Genomic DNA, 21,860 nt, shown 5'->3' with positions numbered 1-21,860 from the left:
AACATGAACAAGACCCCCAAGAGGTAGTTCAGGATGTTTACTCTCATCCTGCACTAATGAGGCACGCTGAACCTATGTCATATCTAACAACTCAACGTGCTCACAGGGACATTAACTTATAGCATGGAAACACTCTTGTTTTAGATGATAAGAGGTCAAAATAGTATTACTGATGTGAAGAGGTAAAATGAAATAACAACCTTATTGGTTAAGCAGTGCATTTAGTCTTTGCCTAAAAGAGAGATTCGAGTCTTTGATGGAGATCCATTGCAGAATTATGCATTCATGAGGGTTTTTGAAAATAGTGTTAAAGGCAAGACTGACAGCAAAAGTGCCTGCCTCTATTTCCTTGAACAGTACACAAGGGGTTGCTCTAGAAAACTTGTCAGAAGTTGCCAGCATGTCGACCATAAGAAAGGATATGTAAAGGCTAAGGCTTTACTTCAGGGACATTTTGAGAATGAAGAAAAATTGCATCTGCCTACATGCAAAAGAAACTCTTTCTTGGGTACCTATCAAATCTGAAGATGTAAAGCTCTTCAGGAGATATAGTCTTTTTCTTAGAGGCTATTCCAATGCCATGGAAGACGTACAGTACATATGTGAGCTGGACAATCCTGCTAACATTTTGATTGTCGTAAAGAAATTGTCCTATATACTTAGAATAAATGGAGAATGGTGGTATGAACTGCAAGGACAGCCAACCATAAGATTACTTTCACTGATATTGTTGATTTTATTGAAGGGCAGATAAAGATTCCCACACACCCAGTATTTGGGAATATACAGGATGTTACATCACTGGCATTAAGCAAAGCTGTAAACAAAATTAAGTCACAATGTCATTCCAAGGCTAAAGGAAGTAGCTTTGCTGTCACTGTGAGAAGTAAAGCTAAAACTGAACCTGGGAACTAATGGAAGGGAAATGGTCTTGTCAGCCAAAAGGATATTTTGTTCTGCAAGGGTCCTTAGCTAGAGAAAGTGGGTCATAGTGAGAAGATCGCCTTCCTAAAAGAAAACAAAAATGGCGTCTGCTTTGGCTGTTTGTGTACTGGAGTACAGAACACATCAAGAAAGATTGCAGGAAGCATCTTTTATGCAAGATATGCAATGGCAAGCATCCCAGCATACTTCATATTTGCTCCCACGAGAAGGGTGCAGAACTGAAACAGGCCATGAAAGAATCTGACACAGCAGCGAGTGGTGCCCTGGTATCCAATGGCCTTGCAGGGGCTAGTGATCATGATTGTAAATTTCCCATAATTCCAGTACAAGTAAAGTCTAAGAAGTGTAGCAAGCCAGTGGTTACTTATGCTTTCCTAGATCAAGGAAGTGTAGCAGTGGGCTTCATGAACAACCTCAACTTCACAGTAAGGTCATGCATTCTCTTACATACCATGGGTCAAGAGAAGATTGTGTATTTCTACATTGTTTCAAGATTGGAAGTGGCTGGCTTAGATGGTGAAAACTATTGTGATCTACCTAACATCTATGGGCAGGAAAGTATGCCTGTCCACAAAGGGATTACAAAGGATGGTCACACCTGAATCACGTCCATTTGCCAGAGTTTGAATCAGAAATTGAACTGGTGACAGGGACAAGTGTGCCTAAAGCATTGGAGCCGTTGTAAGTGATTTGCAGTGTTAATGATGGACCCTATACAATTAGAACAATGCTGGATTGGACTGTCACAAAAAGAGAAAATCTGCAGATGCTGGAAATCCAAGCAACACACAAAAAACGCTGAGGAACTCAGCAGGCTGGGCAGCATCTATGGAAAAGAGTAAACAAACATTTTGGGCCGATACCCTTCATCAGAACTGGAGGAAAAATTGAGGTCAGAGTAAGAAGTTCGGAGGGGAGAAAGAAATGCAAGGTAGCAGGTGATAGGTAAAACCGGGGAGGGCGGGGTGGGGGGAGTAAAGAGCTGGGATTCAGTCAGTGAAAGAGATGAAGTGCTGGAGAAGGGGGAATCTGATAGGAGAGGACAGAAGGCCATGGAAGAAAGGGAGGGGGAAGAGCACCAGAGGAAGGTGATGGGCAGGTAAGGAGATGAGAGAGGGGAATGGGGAATGATGATGGAAGGATAGGGCCATTACCAGAAGTTGGAGGAAATCTATGTTCATGCCACCAAGTTCGAGGTTACACAAACGGAATACAAGGTGTTACTGCTCCAACCTGCGTGTAGCCTCATCACGGCAGTAGAGGAGGCCATGCAGTGACACGTCGGAATTGGAATGGAAAGTGGAATTAAAATGGGTGGCCGCTGGGAGATGCAGCTTCTTCTGGCAGACGGAGAAGAGGTGCTCGGCAAAGTGGTCTCCCAATCTACGTAAGGTGTCACTGATGTACAGGAAGCCACCCTTGGAGCAGTGGATACAGTAGTGTTGCCTCACCTGAAAGGACTGTTTGAGGCCCTGAATGTTAGTGAGGAAGGTGGTGCAGGGGCAGGTAGAGCACTTGTTCTGCTTGCAAGGGTAAGTGCTAGGAGGAAGATTAGTGGAGAGGGGTGAGTAGACAAGGGAGTCACTTAGGGAAAAGCGGAAGCGGGGGAGGAAAAGGTGGTGGGATCCCATTGGAGAAGATATGGAGAATTATGTGCTGGGCATGGAGGCTGACAAACTGATTCGAGAATGATTCCAGGAATGAAAGGGTTACTGTATGAGGTACGTCTGGCAACTCTTGGGTGGTATTCCCTGAAGTTCAGGAGAATGAGGGGGGATCTCATAGAAACATACCAAATGTTAAAAGGCCTAGACAGATTAGATATAGCAAAGTTATTTCCCATGGTAGGGGAGTCTAGGACAAGAGGGCACAACTTCAGGATTGAAGGATGTCCTTTTAGAACTGAGATGTGGAGAAATTATTTTAGTCAGAGGATGGTAAACCTGTGGAATTTGTTGCTACAAGAGGCTGTGGAGGCCAAGACATTGGGTTCATTTAAGGCAGGGATAGATAGGTTCTTGATTAGCCAGGGCATCAAAGGGTATGGGGAGAAGGTAGGGGAGTGGGGATGACTGGAAGAATTGGATCAGTCCATGATTGAATGGTGGAGCAGACTCAATGGACCGAATGTCCTACTTCTGCTCCTACATCTTATGGTCATGTGGATGGTAGGTAAGGAGAAGAGGATTTCTATTGCTGGTGGAATGACGGGAGGATAGGGTGAGGGCAAAGGAGCATGAAATGGAAGAGATGAATTTGAGGGCAATGTTGATGGTGGAGGAAGGGAAGCCCCTTTCTTTGAAGGATGATACATTCTTCATTCTGGAATGAAAAGCCTCATCCTGAGAGCAGATGTGGCAGAGACGGAGGAATTTGGAGAAGGGGATGGCGTTGTTTACAAGTAACAGTGGGAAGAGATGTAGTCCAGGTAGCTGTGAGTGTCAGTGGTTTTAAAAAAGACATCGGTAGATAAGCTGTCTCTAGAGAGAGAGAGATAGGGAGATTGAGAAATATGAGGGAGGTGTCAGAAGTGAACTAGGTAAGTTTAAGGATAGGGTTGAAGTTGGAGGCAAAGTTGAAGTCGGCAGGTTCCACCTGAGTGCAGGAAGCAGCACCAATGCAGTTGTTGATGTAGCGCAGGAAAAGTTGGAGAGTGATACCAGTGTAGGCTTGGAACATAGACTTTTCCATGTTGCTAAAATGGCTGCGACCTATGTGAGTGCCCATGGCTGCACCGTTTGTTTGAAGGAAGTGGGAGGAGCTGAGGAAGAAATTATTGAGAGAGGATAAATTCCGCCAGATGCAGGATTGTGGTGGTGGAGGGGAACTGGTTGGGGCTGATGTCTGGAAAGAAACGGAGCTTTGAGGCCTTCCTGGTGGGGAATGGAGATGTATAAGGGCTGGATATCCATAGATTAATGCTGCCCCCAACTACATCTCTTCCATTTCGTGCATGTCTGTCCTTACCCCATCCTCCCGCCACCCCAGTGATAGGGTTCCTCTTGTTCTCACCTACCACCCCACCAGCCTCCACGTCCAACACATAATTCTCCATTACTTTTCATCTCCAATGGGATCCCACCACCAGGCACAACTTTCCCTCCCCACTCCCCCCTTTCTGCATTCAGCATGGATTGCTCTGTGTGTATTCTTTGTTCTTTCGTACCTCCCTACTGATCATCCAATTGGCACTTACCCTTGCAAGCAGAACAAATGCTACACCTGCCTCTACACCTCCACCCCTCACTACCATTCAGGGCACCAACAGTCCTTCCAGGTAAAGCAACACTTCACCCTTGAGTCGGTTGCGGTCATTTCCTGTATTCGGTGCATTTGGTGTGGCATCCTGTATATTGGTGAGACCTGATGTAGATTGGGAGACCTCTTCACTGAGCACCTATGCTCCGTCCACCATAAAAAAAAAAGTGGGATCTCCCAGTGGCCACCCATTTTAATTCCACTTCCTATTCCCTTTTAGACATGTCTATTCATGGCCTCTTCTACTGCTACAATGAGGCCACACTTAGTTTGGAGGAGCAACACCTTGCATTCTGTCTTGGTAGCCTCCAATCTAATGGCATGAACATTGGTTTCTCAAACTTCTGGTAATGGCTTCCCCCTACCCCCTCACCACGCCCCATTCCCATTTCCCTCTCTCATCTCATCTCCCTTCCTGCCCATCACCTCCTTCCAGTGTTCCTCAGCCTCTCTTTGTTTCATGACCTTTTGTCCTCTCCTATCAGATTCCCCTTCACCAGCCCTTTATCTCTTTCATCCATCCACCCCAGCTCTTTACTTCACCCCTCCCCCTCCCAATTTCACTTATTACTTACTATCTTGTATTTCTTTCTCCCCTCCCTCCACTTTCTTACTGTGACTTACCTTTTTTTCTCCAGTTCTGATGAAGGGTCTCAGCCTGAAACTTCGACTATTTACTCTTTTCCATAGTTGCTGCCTGGCCTGCTGAGTTCCTCCAGCATGATTTCCAGATGAACCTCCATTTTTCACATGTAGGAGTAGACTAGTTTGGCCCTTTTGAGGTGAAGAGCAGAGGAGTACAGTGAAGAGGTATGGGGTCATATTCACCTGTCTAGCTATACGAGCTGTTCTCAATGAAGGGGTATCTTTAGACACCGATTCCTATGCTAATGCACTTTGACGCTTTACAATAAGACAAGGACAGGTTAGTGAGCTGCACTCTGATAATCAACAAACTTTGTTGGAGCTGAGCGTGAGCTGTGAGAAACCGTTGAGAAGTGGAATCCTTCACAGATCAATGATGTCCTTCATAAAGGGATTAAGTGGATTTTTAACCCCCCCGCTGGTTCACATCATGGAGGGACATGGAAGAGATTGATCAGGTCTGTGCAAAAGATCCTCAATTCCACCATGAAGGTACAGAATCTTGACAAAGGGTTTTCACAGAGTCCTTTGAGAAATAGAGGTTATTATCAATGGTTGTCAAGTTTCAAAAGCATCCACCGATCTCAATTATTTGGAAGTATTAGCACCCAACTAACTGTTGCTTCTGAAGATCTCACCATCTTTACCACCAGGAGAGTTCCAAAAGGAAGACATTTGTTCTCTCGTAAATGGAAGCAGGTCCAATACTTGTTAAACTTGCTTTGGAAGCAGTGGGTCAAATTGTATTTGCCACAGTTACAGGAACGTCAGAAATGGTCAGGTATAAAATGCAATTTCCTCCCAGGAAGCATTGTGCTTATAGCTAATGACGCAGTGCCTCGACTCATGGGTCATGGGAAGAGTATTTCATTTCTTCCAGACAGAAGAGGATCTGTGCAGCAGGTGTGCATCAAGACCACGACCAGCTATCTGGACAGGTTTATAACCAAGATCTGTCTTCTACAGCACAGTTGTCACCAAATTCTTCAAGGCATCATCAAAGGCTGTGGATGTATCAGGAGTTCCATAGTCTACTGAGGATTAATCTGTGGCATTCAAGACTGTTGATCCAGATCTATGCAAGAAATCAAGGTATGACCTTTGGAAGGCTGTTTTAAGGGTGAAAAAAAAACAATTTTGATTTAAAATTGGAGACGGTATTCGACACATGTCAACTCTGGCCAGGTCTGCAGGCCATTGCTTTCTACAAGGCGAACCCTAACATCATGAGTGGCTATGGAGGTTCATTCTGAGAGTAGCTCAATGCCTTTTGTATACCCTTTGAAAGGGAAAATAAAATTACACCTGTGTGAAACGCTGCAGTGTCTGGTGCCCCTGAAATCTCTGTCTCAGAGGCCAATGTCAGAACATCTTTCAACCCTCGTGTGGCATTAGGCCCCAGTGGCGTACCTTGTAGGGCATTCAAAATGTGTGCCAACCTGCTGGTGGGAATGTTCAAGGACATCTTCAGTCTCTGACTCCTACATTTGGAGTTTCCCACCTGCTTCAAAAAGGTGACAATCATATCAGTGCCTAAGAAGAGCAGGTTGAGCTGTCTTAATGACTACCACCCAGTTGCACTCACATCTACTGTGATGAAGTGCTTTGAGGGGTTGTCATGGCCAGAATCAGCTTCTGCCTAATCAAGGACCTGGACTTGCTGCAATTTGCCTGTCACTACAATCGGCCTCCAGCAGGTGCAATTTCACTGCCTCTCCACTTGGCCTTAGATCGCCTAATGTCAGGCTGCTGTTTATTGATTACAGCTCAGTGTTCAACACAATCGTACCCTCAGTTCTAATCAACAAACTCTAAAGCCTGGGCCTCTGTACCTCCCTCTGCACCTCCCTCTGCAACTAGATCCTTAACATCCTCACCAGGAGATTAGGGTCAGTATGGGTCAGAAATAATATCTCCTCCTTGCTAACAGTCAACACTGGTGCACCTCGAGGATGCATGCTTAGCTCACTACTCTATTCTGCCTACACCCATGACTGTAGGGCTTGGCAGAAGTTCAAACGGTTCTATAAATTTACTGATTCTACAACTATTGTTGGCAGAATTTCAGATGGTGACTAGGAGGTGTACAGGAGTGAGATAGATCAGCTGGTTGAGTGATGTCCCAAAAACAGCCTTGCACCCAACGTCAATAAGATGAAGGAATTGATTGTGAACTTCAGGAAGGGGAAATCAAGGGAACGTACACCAGTACAGTACTCATCGACGGATCAACCGTGGAGAGGGTAAGTAGTTTCAAGCTCCTGGGTATCAACATCACCTGAAGACCTACACTGGATCCAACATATTGATGCAATTACAGAAAAGGCACATCAACGGCTATGTTTCATTTGAGGAGGCTTAGTATGTTACCAGAGACTTGTTAATTTATACACGTGTACTGTGAAGAGCATTCTAACTGGTTGCATCACTGTCTGCTATGGAGGGGCCACTGCACAGGATCAGGTAAAACTTCAGAAAGTCGTAAACTCATCCAGCTCTATCATGGGTGACTAGCCTCCCCAACATCGAGGACACCTTCAGAAGGTGATGCCTCAAAGGTGTCATTCATCACTAAGGACCCCATCACTCAGGACATGCCCTCTTCTCATTGCTACCATCAGTGAGGAGGTACAGAAGCCTGAAGACACACTCTCAACGTTTTAGGAACAGCTTCTTCTCTTCTGTCATCAGATTTCTGAATGGGCAATTAACCCATGAACACAACCTCACTTTTTATTTTGCTCTCGTTTTGCAATACTTAATTTTTAATATATATATTTAGTATATATTTCAATGTGTTATATATATTTATATATTTTACATGATTATTTTTTAATTATATATTGCAATATACTGCTGCCGCAAAACAACAAGTTTCACAACTTATGCCAGTGATATTAAATCTGAGTGATATTACGGGCTTGAAGATCCTGTTGTAGATGTAACTGAAGTGGTGCAGTGTTTTTTAATTATTTTTCCCCTTTGGAATCTGTTGGAATTCATGCTCTTTTCATTTTGGCTGTTTACTATTCTGTATACATTAGACTTGATAAAATAATTTCCTCTGATCCTTGTACATGTAGATTGTTGTGGATTAGCAACTGTGTTGGGTGCATTCAACAGTTTAGCACCTTATGGGACTGCTTATATGATTACAATTTTGATTTTCTTTAATGTAAGACAAATAAGTTTTTAATCATTTATAATGAATAGGGAAAGAACTTGGCATTAATATTAGGATCCTAGAATTATATATGTTGACCACTGAAACATTTCTGAAAATTATACCTTGATCAGATGAATAGATTTAAAATTTTGGCTAATTCCCCAGCATCAATTTGTTTTTGATCTCTTGTATGTACTTGAACTGTCTTCAGATTCCATCTTTGGCCTCTGGTAACTTTTTTGTTCTTTGGTCTTTGAGTGGTTTGATTGGAGCGACTGATGTGTACTGGAGTGCTTTGGTGAAGAATGGCTCTGCAGCCTGCAGTGGACTAGCAGCATGGCTCTGAACTGAATACTGCTGGATGCTTGGTTTAATATTTGATTCTTTGTGTTGTTTTTTTGTCATTTGTGTAATTTGTTACCGTTTGGTTTTTTGCATGTTGGGTGTTTGATCTTTTCTTGAATGGGTTCCGTGGTGCTTCTGTGTTTTGTGGCTGCCTGCAGGAGAATGTGTTGCAGAGTTGTATTCTGTATGCATACTTTGAAAATAAATGGACTTAGAATCTTTGAATCTATCGAACCGCAACTGTTTGGTAATAAAATACCATTTTTCTTTAAGTTATTAACTATTTAAACAGATTAATGCAGCCAAGGATGTTACTTCTTGAGCTTGCGCAAACCAAATTCCCAAAATTGTGTCACACATGCTATATCCTTGCACAGTTATTAAAGCTTTCAACTTTGTTTTCCTTTAGAAAGCTTGTTTCTTTAGAACCTCCAGTTTAGATGGCGCTACCAAATGTGTGCAACAGCTCACTGGTAGTTCACAAGGCAAGAAATTTGATTTAAGATATTACTAATAACACCTTTTCTGAAGTAAATTGTGTTAAATTATCACATCAAACAATGAAGAAGTGAGTTTGTGGCATGAGCCGTGGTGGTGTGTTGCAGAGTCAATGCAGATTGAGGGATCCATTTGGAGAGAAGTCAGGGCAGAGGAGTTCCGCTGTCTGCACAGACCAGCCTGGGTGTGAGGTTGGATTGCTCTGGGTGCCGAGCCGATTTGAAAAGTTTGAGAGCGGCTTTGTGCTGGGCCGCAAAATCTGTACCCGGAGCACTCGCTGTCCACAATATTCACTCTCTCTCCATAATGCCGGAGCCTTTCACTGCAGTAGTTCCTGGGTCAAAATGTGAGGTACTATCTGTAGTTTGGACAACATAAGCACTGGCTCAGATAGAATGGAAAGACAGGGTGTTGGGATCGGAGGCGAGAGCCGATTTTGCTCACTCTTCATGATGGTCACTCCTCTTTCTATGCTGCTGTGGCTATGAAGACTGCCCTGGCTGCTGTGCTCCATGTTGACTAATAAGATGAATTGTTACTGAGGACTTGGGCTTGCTCGGGGGTTCTGATCTGAGGATTCAATTTGGTTCAGAATGTTGTTTCTTCAGTGGTTTGCATGGTTTGTGTTTTTTTTTCCCCTCTTCTCCTCCCGCCCCTTTCTCTTTTCTGGAGGAAGCCAGCAAGCCAGGCGGCGTCTATGGAAAAGAGTAAATGGTTGATGTTTTGGCCCAAGACCCTTCATCAGGACTGGAAAAAAAGATTAGAAGTCAAAGCAAGAAGGTGGGGGGAGGGGAGGAAGAAGGACAAGGTAGTAGGTGATAGGTGAAACCGGGGGAGGTGTGAAGTAAAGAGCTGAAGTCGATTGGTGAAAGAGATACAGGGCTATGAAGACTGCCCCCAACTGCTGTGCTCTGCGCTTGCTAATATGATGAATTGATACTGAATTGGGTTCTATTGTGTTTCTTGCTTTGTAAGCAAACCAATCTCAAGTTTGTATAAATAATACATTCTTTGATAATGTACATTGAACTTGAACCTTGTTCATTCATATACATACATCTCCATCTGGACTCTCAAACTTTTCTTCCACTTGTCTTCTCTGAATTTCAAGTCAAATCTTATTTTGATAAGCATTATTAGCTCTCGACTTGAGTTTTCTCCCTTGGGAATGTGCTTCCTTTACAATAACTGCTAATTTAAGTCCCTGGTCTTAAATAAAGAATATTATCAGCTCTGGCCTTATTAGCTTAAACTTTCGTGCAGTGCCCTGTTACGTCGTACTAAGGGCTTTAGTGCTTTTTCTTTCAGGTAATCTTCCTTTATTTCATGCTTAGTTCAAATTCTGAGAGGGCTTGATAGGGTTAGGGGAGAGTTGTTGCTTTATTTTCTGCAACAATCTAGAACTTGAAACCGCTGAACTAAAATTAAAGGATCGCTCATTTACAACATGAGGAGAAATATTTGTTTGGTGGGTCATATGTATTCGTCCTTTGAGACACAAGATGCCAATGGAAGTAGTGTGAATATTTTTAAGACTGGTAGATGGATGGATCGATAAGTAAGGCGGAGAAAGGTTACTTTGTGTAGGTAAGAATGCAGAGTTGAAGTTACAGTTGGATCTTATTGAATGCCATGTTACCTTGAGGGTCCAGAATGACCTACTCTTGATAACTATTTTGTATGATATTTGTATGTCCTTTCTGCACTAGCCTACATGAATTTAATATTGTATTTTGTTCACAAGGCATTATTGTAACTGTGTACATTTTTAATTTCGACCAAGTGTTTTGATCACTGTGATTTATGCAATAAATGTCAAGCACTTCACAGAACTAACTCTCAAATAGACTTTAAGGTTTGGATAATTCTGAATAGATCTGCATGCAGACTTTTAAATATCTTCTTTCGATACATTCTCAATTAACTTAATTTGTTTTTATGATTCAGGAGATTGATGGGGATGATGGAACAGGCCTGGAAGTCAGTGATCCAGACGTAAAAAGTGATTCGGATATTCCTGATGTTCCACCCTCGAATGACAGCACTCCAGAAGTATTCAAAAAGGCATTATCAGGGTTATCTTCAAGGTAACCATTTTGGTTTGTAATGAATTGATATTTTACTTTCTACCGTTCACCAGTCTCTCTCCCCAAGCCATTATCTCGTAACATGTAAGAACATTTGAGAACTTGGAAGATGGGGAATTAAGCAACTAATTCAATATTTGTAAACACGAGGAATTCTGTAGATGCTGGAAATTCAAGCAACGCACATCAAAGTCGACGTTTCGGGCTGAGACCCTTCGTCATTCAGGACTTCTTTCAGTTAGTCCTGACGAAGGGTCTCGGCCCGAAACGTCAACTGTACCTCTTCCTAGATACGCTGCCTGGCCTGCTGCGTTCACCAGCAACTTTGATGTGTGTTGCTTTAATTCAATATTTGTGTTGAGTTTGTAATCATCTTTTTTTATGACAAGCAGGGCAAGGACATTCTGTGCAATGAAAGGAAAGTTAAGCAATTCTCCCGCAAACACCTGTTTTCATCTCTGAGAGAAGATGAAAAAGAGCTAATGATCCACTCAGACAATTCCACTCAGCTGTAGCCTTCAGGCTTTCGTTGTATTGTATGAAACCACGTTGATCGGTACTTGTCTGAATTTGGCTAATTTTTTCCCCTTGTTAAGTGCATATGTTGTTTCTTTCCAATATCCAACTTGAACTTATTCTCTACTGTACTCTCCCTTCCAGCTTTTATTTTTTTGAAATTGTTAGACAATTTTGGTGTAGTGAGTAAGCTGCTGTCTTGTAGCTCTAGCAGCCTAGGTTCAACTCTGACCTCTGCTGCTGTCTTTGTAGTTTGTCAGTAGTCCCTGTAATTGCTTGAGTTTCTCTCCTCCTGTTTCCATTTACATCCTTGCTAAAGGCGTTGATTGGTAGGTTAATTGGGCCCTGTAAATTGTCTCTAGAGTGTATGGATTTTGGAGTAGTGACAGTGAACTGAGGCAACACACACAAAATGCTGTAAGAACTCAGCAAGCCAGGCAGCACCTATGGGGGGGGGGGAGGGCACGGTGAAGTACAGTCAATGTTTCAGGCTAAGACTTTTTTTCATTGATGGCCTCTTCCAGCATCTTGAGTGTGTTGCTTGGATTTCCAGCAGCTGCAGATTTTCTCTTGTTTGTGAGGGAACTGAGGCATTGGCTCAAGAGGCTTCGATGAGAAGAGGTGGTAGCCAAGAACCTGAAGGTCATTTTGGATCGTCCATTGTGTGTGAGTTGGCCAGTGTTTGATCTTGAGGCCTGAGGTTTCAGCAAGGAGGCGAAGTGTGTAGCAGGTAAGAAAAGATAAGGTTTTTGTTAATTGCTAACTCAAAAGATACCAAATACAACTAACTAAATAAAGTAGGGATAAAGGATCAGGTGATGTGTTGCAGTTGCATGATGGTGGACTCTATTGTGGTTCATGGTGACCTCATCTGCAACAAATATTGGTTATTTGAGGAACTTGGGCTTAAAGTAGATGACCTGGAATCTGAGCTTCAAACACTGTGAAGCATCAGGAAGGGGAAGAGTTAGTTACCTGGACACTACGTTTCAGGAGGCAGTTTCGCTGATTAGATTCTGTCTGTAGCCAGAAACATGAGGCTGTGACTGCAAATGAGGCAGTTAAGAAGATCCAAGAGATAGTGCTAGAGGAGCCGTCTGAAATTGTTGCTCCCTGTGAGGGTGAGAATGGGGCTGTAGGAAAGGTGAGCAAACAAATTGTGGGACCATGGCTCAGGAAGGACCACTAGAAAATGATGCTGGAAATGTAGTAATGGGGAACAAGGAAATGGCGGATGAACTAAAGTGTCTTGCATGAATCTTCACTGTGGAAGATGGGAGTAGCATGTAAGAAATTCGAGAGTGTCAGGACAGAAGTGAGTGTATTTGCTATTACTGGAGAGAAGGTATTTGTGAAGCTGAAAAGTCTGCAGGTAGATAGGTCCCCCAGACCAGATGGACTACACCCTAGGATTGTGAAGGAGGTAGCTGAAGAGATTGTGGAGGCAGCGGTAGTGATTGTTCACTTAGATTCTAGAGTGGTTCTGGAGTACTGGAAAATTGCAATATCACTTCACTCTCTAAGGTAAAAGGCAAGAAATTATTGGCCATCTAGCCTGATTTCAGTGATAGGCAAGATATTATTATTAAAGATGAGTTTTCGAGGTACTTGGAGGCACATGATAAAATGGAACAAAGTCAGCATGGGTTTTCTCGAGGGGAAGTCTTGCCTGACAGATCTGTTGGAATTCTTTGAGGAAACAACAGACTGGATAGACAAAGGAGAGTCAGTGGATGTTTATTTGGATTTTCAGAAGGCCTTTGACAAGGTGCCACACATGAGGCTGCTAAACAAGATAAGAGCCCATGGTATTACAGGAACAATGCTAGCATGGACAGAAAATTGGCTGACTGGCAGGTGGAATAAAGGGGGCCTTTTCTGCTGGTGACTAGTCATGTTCCACAGGGATTGATGTTGGGTCTGCTACTTATCAGGTTATAGCTTAATGATCTAAGTGTTAGAATTAATAGCTTTGTGGCCAAGTCAGCAGATGATACAAAGATAGATGGAGGGACAGGCAGTATTGAGGAAGTAGGGAGTCTGTAGAAGTACTTAGACAGATTAGGGAATGAGAATTTTATTGTAGGGAAGTGTACACTGACTGGCACGTATTCAGGGAGGCTGCAACCAATGGCGACTCTGCCAACGGCATCAGTGACTAGCTGCATCAGCAAGTGCATTGATGACGTCACTGTGGCCGAGACCATCACTACACGCGCTAACCAGAAGCCGTAGATGACCGCAGAGGGTGCGTGCGCTGCTGAGGACTCGTGACTCCGCCTTCAGAGCAGGCGGCAAGGTAGCCCTAACAACAGCGAGGGCCAAACTGTCCCGGGCCATCAGAGAGGCAAAGCGTGCACACGCCAAGCAAATCCGCAGCCACTTCCAGGACAACGGCGTCACACGACGCATGCGGAAGGGCATTCAGGACATCACCAATTACCAAGACAACGCCACCTGCCTTTGATGATGCCTCCCTCCCAGATGCATTGAACAGCTTTTACGCTCGTTTTGAGACAGAGAATGACGTGGCAGCGAGGAAGACCACCCCTCCTCCAAATGACCAGGTGCTGTGTCTTACCGTGGCCGATGTGAGGAGAACCCTGTGCAGGGTCAACCCATGGAAGGCTGCTGGACCAGACAATATTCCTGGCAGAGTGCTTAGAGGATGTGCAGACCAGCTAGCAGAAATTCTCACTGACATCTTCAACATCTCCCTGAGCAGCACCGTCATTCCTAAGTGCTTCAAGGCCGCCACCATCGTCCCCATGCCGAAGAAGTCTTCAGCGTCCTGCCTCAACAACTACCATCCCGTTGCACTCACATCCATCATCATGAAGTGTTTCGAGAGGCTCGTCATGAGGCACATCAAGACCCTGCTGCCTCCCTCACTGGAGCCCCTGCAGTTCGCGTACGGTCCCATCCGTTCAACAGACGACGCCATTGCCATCACCCTCCACCTGGCCCTAACCCACCTGGACAAAAAAGACACGTACGTTTGAATGCTGTTCATAGACTTCAGTTCAGCATTCAACACAATCATTCCTCAGAAACTGATTGGACAGCTGAGCCCTCTGGGCCTGAACACCTCCCTCTGCAACTGGAACCTAGACTTCCTGACTGGGAGACCTCAGTCAGTCCGGATCGGGAGCAGCATCTCCAACACCATCACACTGAGCACGGGGCCCCCCAGGGCTGTGTGCTCCATCCACTGCTGTTCACTCTGCTGACCCACGACTGTGCTGCAACACACAGCTCGAACCACATCATCAAGTTCACCGATGACATGACTGTGGTGGGTCTCATCAGCAAGAACGATGAGTCAGCATACAGAGAGGAGATGCAGTGGCTAATGGACTGGTGCAGAACCAACAACCTGTCTCTGAATGTGAACAAAACAAGAGATGGTTGTTGACTTCAGGAGGACACGGAGCAACCACTCTCCGCTGAACTTCAACTGCTCCGTAGAGATGGTTAAGAGCACCAAATTTCTTGGTGTTCACCTGGCGGAGAATCTCACCTGGTCCCTCAGCACCAGCTCCATAGCAAAGAAAGCCCAGCAGCGTCTCTACTTTCTGCAAAGGCTGAGAAAAGTCCATCTCCCACCCCCATCCTCACCACATTCTACAGAGGTCGTATTGAGAGCATCCTGAGCAGCTGTACACTGCCTGATTCGGAAATTGCACTGTCTTGGATCGCAAGACCCTGCAGCAGATAGTGAGGTCAGCTGAGAAGATCATCGGGGTCTCTCTTCCCGCTTTTACAGACATTTACACCACACGCTGCATCCACAAAGCAAACAGCATTATGAAGGACCCCACGCACCCCTCATACAAACTCTTCTCCCTCCTGCCATCTGGCAAAAGGCACCGAAGCATTGGGGCTGTCACGACCAGACTATGTAACAGTTTCTTCCCCCAAGCCATCAGACTCCTCAATACCCAGAGCCTGGACTGACACCAACCTACTGCCCTCTACTGTGCCTATTGTCCTGTTTGTTATTTATTGTAATGTGTGCACTGTTTTGTGCACTTTATGCAGTCCTGGATAGGTCTGTAGCCTAGTGTAGTTTTTGTGTTGTTTTTACATAGTTGTGTAGTTTTTGTATTGTTTCATGTAGCACCATGGTCCTGGAAAATGTCTCGTTTTTACTGTATACTGTACCAGCAGTTATGGTTGAAATGACAATAAAAAGTGACTTGTAGATCATTTGTTAGAAGGAATAAAGAAATAAACTGCTTTCTAAATGGGAAGCAAATTCAGAAAATGGAGGTGCAAAGGGTCTTGGGAATCCTACACTAGGACTTGATAAAGATTAGTTTACAGGCTGAGTTGGTAGTAAGGATGCAAATGCAATATTAGCATTCATTTCAAGAAGACTAGAATATAAAAGCACGGATGTAATGCACATACTTTAAAAGGGATTGGTCAGACCCCATTTGGAGTATCGTGAGCAATTTTTTGCCCAATTTCTATGAAAGGTGGTCATCATAGCTTTTCACATCAGACAGCCAGCTGCTCTAGTGTTGTTTGGTTGATGTTGAGCAGGTCAGTGTCTGCTGAATCAGGTGAGAGTGGGCAGTTGTGCAGAACGTGTTCAATGTTCTGCACCCTTTCGCCACACTCACAGGATTCACTGGTCTTTGAACCCCACTTCACCATGTTGTCTCCCATCCTACAAACTCCCGCCCTCGCTCTGTTGAGAGTGCACCACTTCCATCTGTCCAGCAGTGTCCTGTCTGGTAGTACTTCTGTGGGGTCTTGCACTGTATTGTTTGGTGGGGTTCTGGCTCCTGTTTGTTGCCAGAGGTCAACCCTGTATATTTGGAGGGATGTTCCGTGTAGTAGTTCCTGCGCTGTAGCAAAGTTTTTCCTCGATTTCAGGTGGTTGGAAACTGGCACATGATGATGTAGTGGCTGCCATGGATCTGAGTTCTGTTTACCCTTTTCAATTTTTGTTGTAGTGTGTCTTCGGATCTCTGAGGGAGCAATGCCTGCAAGTCTGTAAATGATGTTAGTGGGTGTGGGGCTGCCACTGGAGAGAGTCCAGAGGAAGTTTATAACAATAATCCTGGAATGAAAGGGTTAATATATGAGGAACATTTGATGGCTCGGAGTCTGTTCTCACTGGAGTTGAGAAGAATGAGGGGGTTGGGGGTGGAATTCATTGAAACCTACCGAATACTGAAAGGCCTAGATAGAATGGATGCATAGAGGATATTTCCAGTAGTGGGAGAATCTAGGACCACAGGGCACAGCCTCTGAATAGAAGTATGTCCATTTAGAACATAAATGCAGTCTAATTTCTTTAAGCTGAGTGAGGTGAATCTGTGGAATTTATTGCCACACATGACTGTGGCATTCAAGTCATTGGGTTTAATTAAAGCAGAGGTTCTGATTAGTAAGGACATTAAAAATTAAAGGGAGAAGACAGAAGAATGGGCTTGAGAGGGAAAATAAATGGCCGTGATTGCATAGCAGAGCAGACTCAATGATCCAACTCTGTTCTTATGTTTTATAATCTGGTGTTATTATTATAAGCTATTTCAATATGATCAGCACAATGAAGACAATAATGACATACTTTTCTCATTCCACAATTCTACTATTAGCTTCTCCATTTGGACAGGTAGTTATGATGCATGTAAATGTGCTCCATTCCTGCTTCTGTCAGATGTACTGTACTGACATACTAAGCACAAAAATCTTTGCTATAATAAGATACTTTAACAAATATTGTTATCTCTATAAACATTTTTTTATTGATTAAAGTCACTACCAAGTATTTTGCAGTCAAATGATGCACTTTGGAAGTGTAATCATTGCTATTATGTAGGGCATATGACAGTCAGTTTGTGTATATTAAGCTCCCACAATTAGCTTTTTTTTATGGTAGTGTTAGAGGAATGCATAAGGGCGAGGACACTAAGAATTATTCTCCTTAAACAATTACCACAGGGCCTCAGTTTAGCATTTCATTTAAAAAAGATACATCAGTTCAATATTTGGAAGCCAGCCAAAACTTGTGTTCAAATCCTTTGGAATGATACTTGACCCAATAACTTTCAGCGCAGTTTCACGCAGTGCCATCTGTTGTTCAACTGACATTTGATGCAATTATCTTTCACTTCATGGCAGAACTAAAAAGTTCAAAGTACCTATGTCACCATATACTACCCTGAGATTCGTTTTCTTGTGGGCATTCTCAGTATAATAAAGATACACCATATAATCAATGAAAATTGCACACAAGGTGGGCAAACCTCAACGTCCAAAAGACAACAAACTGTGCAAATACAAAAATAAACAAACAAGATAATATTAATAATAAATATTGAGAACATGAGATGGAGTCCTGGAAAGTGAGTCCATATGTTATATACAATATAGGGACGTGGATTCAGTTTCACTATCTACTATTAATTCATCTAATTTAACTCCTTTATAATGTTATTGTTCCAAACATAGCTATTTTCATAATGTAATACTCTGGTTATAATTTCTACTGCTATGCTGTGTGATAGTTGTTTATATTAGCAGTTTTCTCTAAAAGCAGTGTGTGATGCTGGAAAGTGTGTTTTGGCTTCAGCTAAAATAAGAGGCCGTGGTGTCCATCTCTGGAATGTTGTGTCAGCCGATCAGGATTGTGGGATGTGAGAGAAGGTTCTAGAGAGCTGTGGGGAAGTGTTTTCTGAAGGACAGTAGTCTGTTTTGGGGTCTTTTGGCGGGAGCTGCGGAGCAGAGCACAAGGGAAGATGCTGCAGAATGCTGTTGGAAAGCGAGTCTCTGTTGCAAGAAGTGCTTTGTGCAGATGAATGGCTCCAAGGAGGAAGGGCTAGTTGTCCTGAGAGCCAGTTCATTCGAGATGGTCTTCAAGGGGAGTTCGAAATGTGGGGGGTGCTTTTACGCAGACTGTGGGTCCAGCACATGAGTAAAGAGATATACCTGCCAACTACTCTAGTATGAGCTCCAATGTTATGTGCCCATTGGACTGGTTTAACTGTAATGGCTCTTTTATCTTCTGTAACTGTTATATTTGAAAATCTGGTAAATATACTTTATAATTTTATGCTAGTATATAATCTGCCAATTCTGGGCTACCGATAACTGTGTGTGGGCAGTATTTACACAGTATTTGCTCACATTGAGGTTCCTTTAATTGCAACATCAGGACGTTTCTGTTTGGTTGAACCCCAAATCATATCAACTCTAGACATATATTGTTTATAAAAGCTGGCCTTCTCTCCGCTGAGTCATGTGCCTGTTAGCAGAGTTAGCTAACGAGCCACGTCTGTATACAAATCCCGGTGAGGAAGTTACTTTAAGTAACAGTGAAAAGTAGGGGTTGATTTTGCTTTGTTTATTTTGTCTCAGATTTATTGCTAAGAGTTGGGAAAATGCGATTTAACATATATATGTGATAGATGCAGGGCCTTGAATTAAGTTACTGAAGGCTTATTTTCAACTTTTTTTCAACAAATGCTTTTGAAACAACCAGAATAATTGGTCACCAGGTGTGGGGCAATGGTTTTCTTTGTTAAAAGAACAATTAATATATGCAGATGATTTCAGATTACCAGGATATTTTTTTCAGTTTGTTTCCAGATGGCAGGCAAATCATATATCAAGAAGAAAAACACACTTTAGATCACTCCTTGCAATACCTGTAGTCAAAGTGTTTATTATGGTAATTTCTGAGATATCTCTCCGGTCTCCGGGAGCCTATTAGAACATAGAACAGTACAGCACAGGGCCAGGCCCCTCGACCCATGATGTCTGTGCCGAGCATTATGCTGAATTAAACTAATCCCTTCTGCTTGCACGTGATTCATATTCCTCCATTTCCTGCATAATCATGTGCCTACTGAAGGCACTTAAACACCTGCTTCCACTACAACCCCTGTCTGTGTTTTCTAAGCCCTTATGTCTCTGTGTTTAAAAACAAAACTTGTCCCATACATCATCTTTAAACTTTTCCCCTCTCACCTTAAAGCTGTGCCCTCTAGTATTTGACATTTCTGTTTTTGGAAAATGATTCTGGCTGTCTGCAGTATCTATGCCTCTCATAATTTTATAAATGATATATTCTAAAAAATATATGCTGCAATGAACTTTGCAATATTTTCTATGGCTTGAGAATTTTAGGGGTTATAGTAGGAGTATTCACACCAACGTAACTAGCCAGAATTACTTGAGGACTTTCTGAGACTGCATTGCGGTACTGTAATGCTGAGGATTGATTTTTGCACTTGCAATTTGCTGAAGAACTCAGCCTGCCTTCATTTTAGGTCATCATTTTATTGCCTCCCCATCTGTTACCTGTGCTGTAGTGCATTGTTTTAAGTCAGGGATCCCCAACCTTTTTTGCACCGCGGACTGGTTTAATATTGACAATATTCTTGCAGACCAGGGGGTGTCCAAGTAGGGTTAAACTCACCTCAACATGTCTTTTACAGTTAGGGTTGCCAACTTTCTCACTCCCAAATAAGGGACAAAAGTAGCAGTCAAATTGCGGGACATGTTACCCCGGGAAAAGACTACCATGACCACGAAGCCTTGCGCGGGCACCTGTGTGTGCATGCGTGCCGATTTTTTTTTTCCCCCCACAAATCGGTTTTGCCTTAATCTTCCCAACTATACTGTACATACATTATTTCTATTTTATATAGGCTGTGTATTTATCATATCATTCCTGCTTTTACTATATGTTAGTGTTATTTTAGGTTTGATGTGTTATTTGATATGATTTGGTAGGTTATTTTTTGGGTCTGGGAACGCTCAAAAATTTTTCCCATATAAAGTAATGGTAATTGCTTCTTCCTTTCATGCCATTTCGGCACGAAAGGTTTTATAGGAACGCTCTACCTTAGCGGGGGAAATACGGGACAAACCAATTTAGCCCAATATATGGGATGACCTGGCAAACACGGGACAGTTGGCAACCCTATGTTCAAGTTCAACAGTGCGTGACAGGGAATGAGGAAAAGTGCAGCTGACTCGTATCGCTTTCTCGCATGTGCTTTGTGGCCCGGTGGTTGGGAGCCGCTGGTTTAAGTAGTCCATTTAAATAGCTGTAAGTGTCAGCATGCTTCATTGGTTTTCAAGGTGGTATCAATAGCTATTGTTTTGAGTTTTTGTTTTTCAGTGGGCACAGAAAATCTGTTAAAGTGTTTATGATCTAAGTCATAGGAAATATTAAAATATTTCAGGCCATTTTTCTCCTTAAAACTCCTATTATTCAGCAGGACTGCTTCCTTGTTGCCCCTTATTACCTACAGTAACAAAAATCATTCAGTTTGATATAAAATTTTAATCATCTGACATCAATTGACATTGGCCTGCATTGCTTATCAACTAAAACACATACTTTTCATTGTGGGTTAGCACAGCCCAGGAAAATTTGTGAAAGATCTTAATAAGTTCTTAACAGAGAATGTGTGGGATGCTTCATGGCTACATACATGCCAAAATGTTTGCATTGAATGACACTGCCTAGTGTGATTTTCAAAGTGTTGTATTGGCACTGTCTGATAGTGATGGGCCACCAATACTTAATTTTATCAGTAACATGATTCGGTCAAACTGCAGGTTTGCAGCATATTGAAGTACTTTTTTCTTGATTCAATGTGAATTAGTTTCCTCAATGAGTAAGCCACAGATTTTGTACAAGGTGTGATGCTAATACTACTCAATTTGGATAAAGAGTTCAGCCAATATACAGTTCTAATCCCCTTCAGGTGCTAATATTGGAAGTACAGGCCATATTTGAATTTTGTGTGTCAACAAATTTCAGAAGGCGGGTACACAAGCTTCTTTCATGCTTGTTCATATGCATATTTTGCTTTTCAATGAACAAACCCCATGTATACATATTTGGCTCATTGAATCTGCATGTAAAGCAGTGCTCTCAATACTTTGTGTCATTGAAATACCTCCGCCCTGTTGCGACAGAAGACAAGTTTTACTTGCTTTTCCTCTCAAGCCAATTTCAAAAAGCAAATCTATTATTACATTGCGAAACACCAAGATATGCAAAGGTTATAAAACCATTTTGTGGAGTTAAATTCATGTATGATTTCTCTACCCTTTAAGGTTTGACAGAAAAGGTTTAATTTTAGTAGTACTGGAGAGTCACTATTGCAGTGTCTATTTATGACTAGAAAACAGTAGCGATCTAGCAGTTGGAAGATAAGTTGCTTATATTTGATGAGGAAAATATTGGATTCATGGGAATGAAATAACATTTATTTAAAAGTTAGAAATAGCTAACACAATTTTCAAAAGTAGTGATCATGCTTGAAAAACCTCAGAATAACTTTGAGCTGTATTTAGCTATTTAAGAGACCCAAACATTTTTGCAAAGCAGTGATGAAATAGAGAAAACTAAAATTTTTAAAAAT

General features: G+C 42.7%; 1 protein-coding gene across 2 annotated transcripts in view; it reads left to right on the top strand.

Annotated features, from left to right (window-relative positions):
- The window catches only part of cds1 (CDP-diacylglycerol synthase (phosphatidate cytidylyltransferase) 1), a 108,993-nt gene that overhangs the window by 33,035 nt on the left and 54,098 nt on the right, over positions 1-21,860 (top strand). For both annotated transcript variants that reach the window (XM_063042198.1, XM_063042197.1), the window contains exon 2: positions 10,805-10,944. In XM_063042198.1, coding sequence (XP_062898268.1) covers positions 10,805-10,944 — 140 coding nt within the window. The remainder of the gene's footprint in view (positions 1-10,804; positions 10,945-21,860) is intronic.

This window comes from Mobula hypostoma, chromosome 3 (genome assembly GCF_963921235.1).
Source record: "Mobula hypostoma chromosome 3, sMobHyp1.1, whole genome shotgun sequence".
Classification (NCBI taxonomy): domain Eukaryota; kingdom Metazoa; phylum Chordata; class Chondrichthyes; order Myliobatiformes; family Myliobatidae; genus Mobula; species Mobula hypostoma.
The sequence above is the reverse complement of the archived record's forward strand: the minus strand, read 5'-3'. Positions and strand labels throughout refer to the sequence as shown.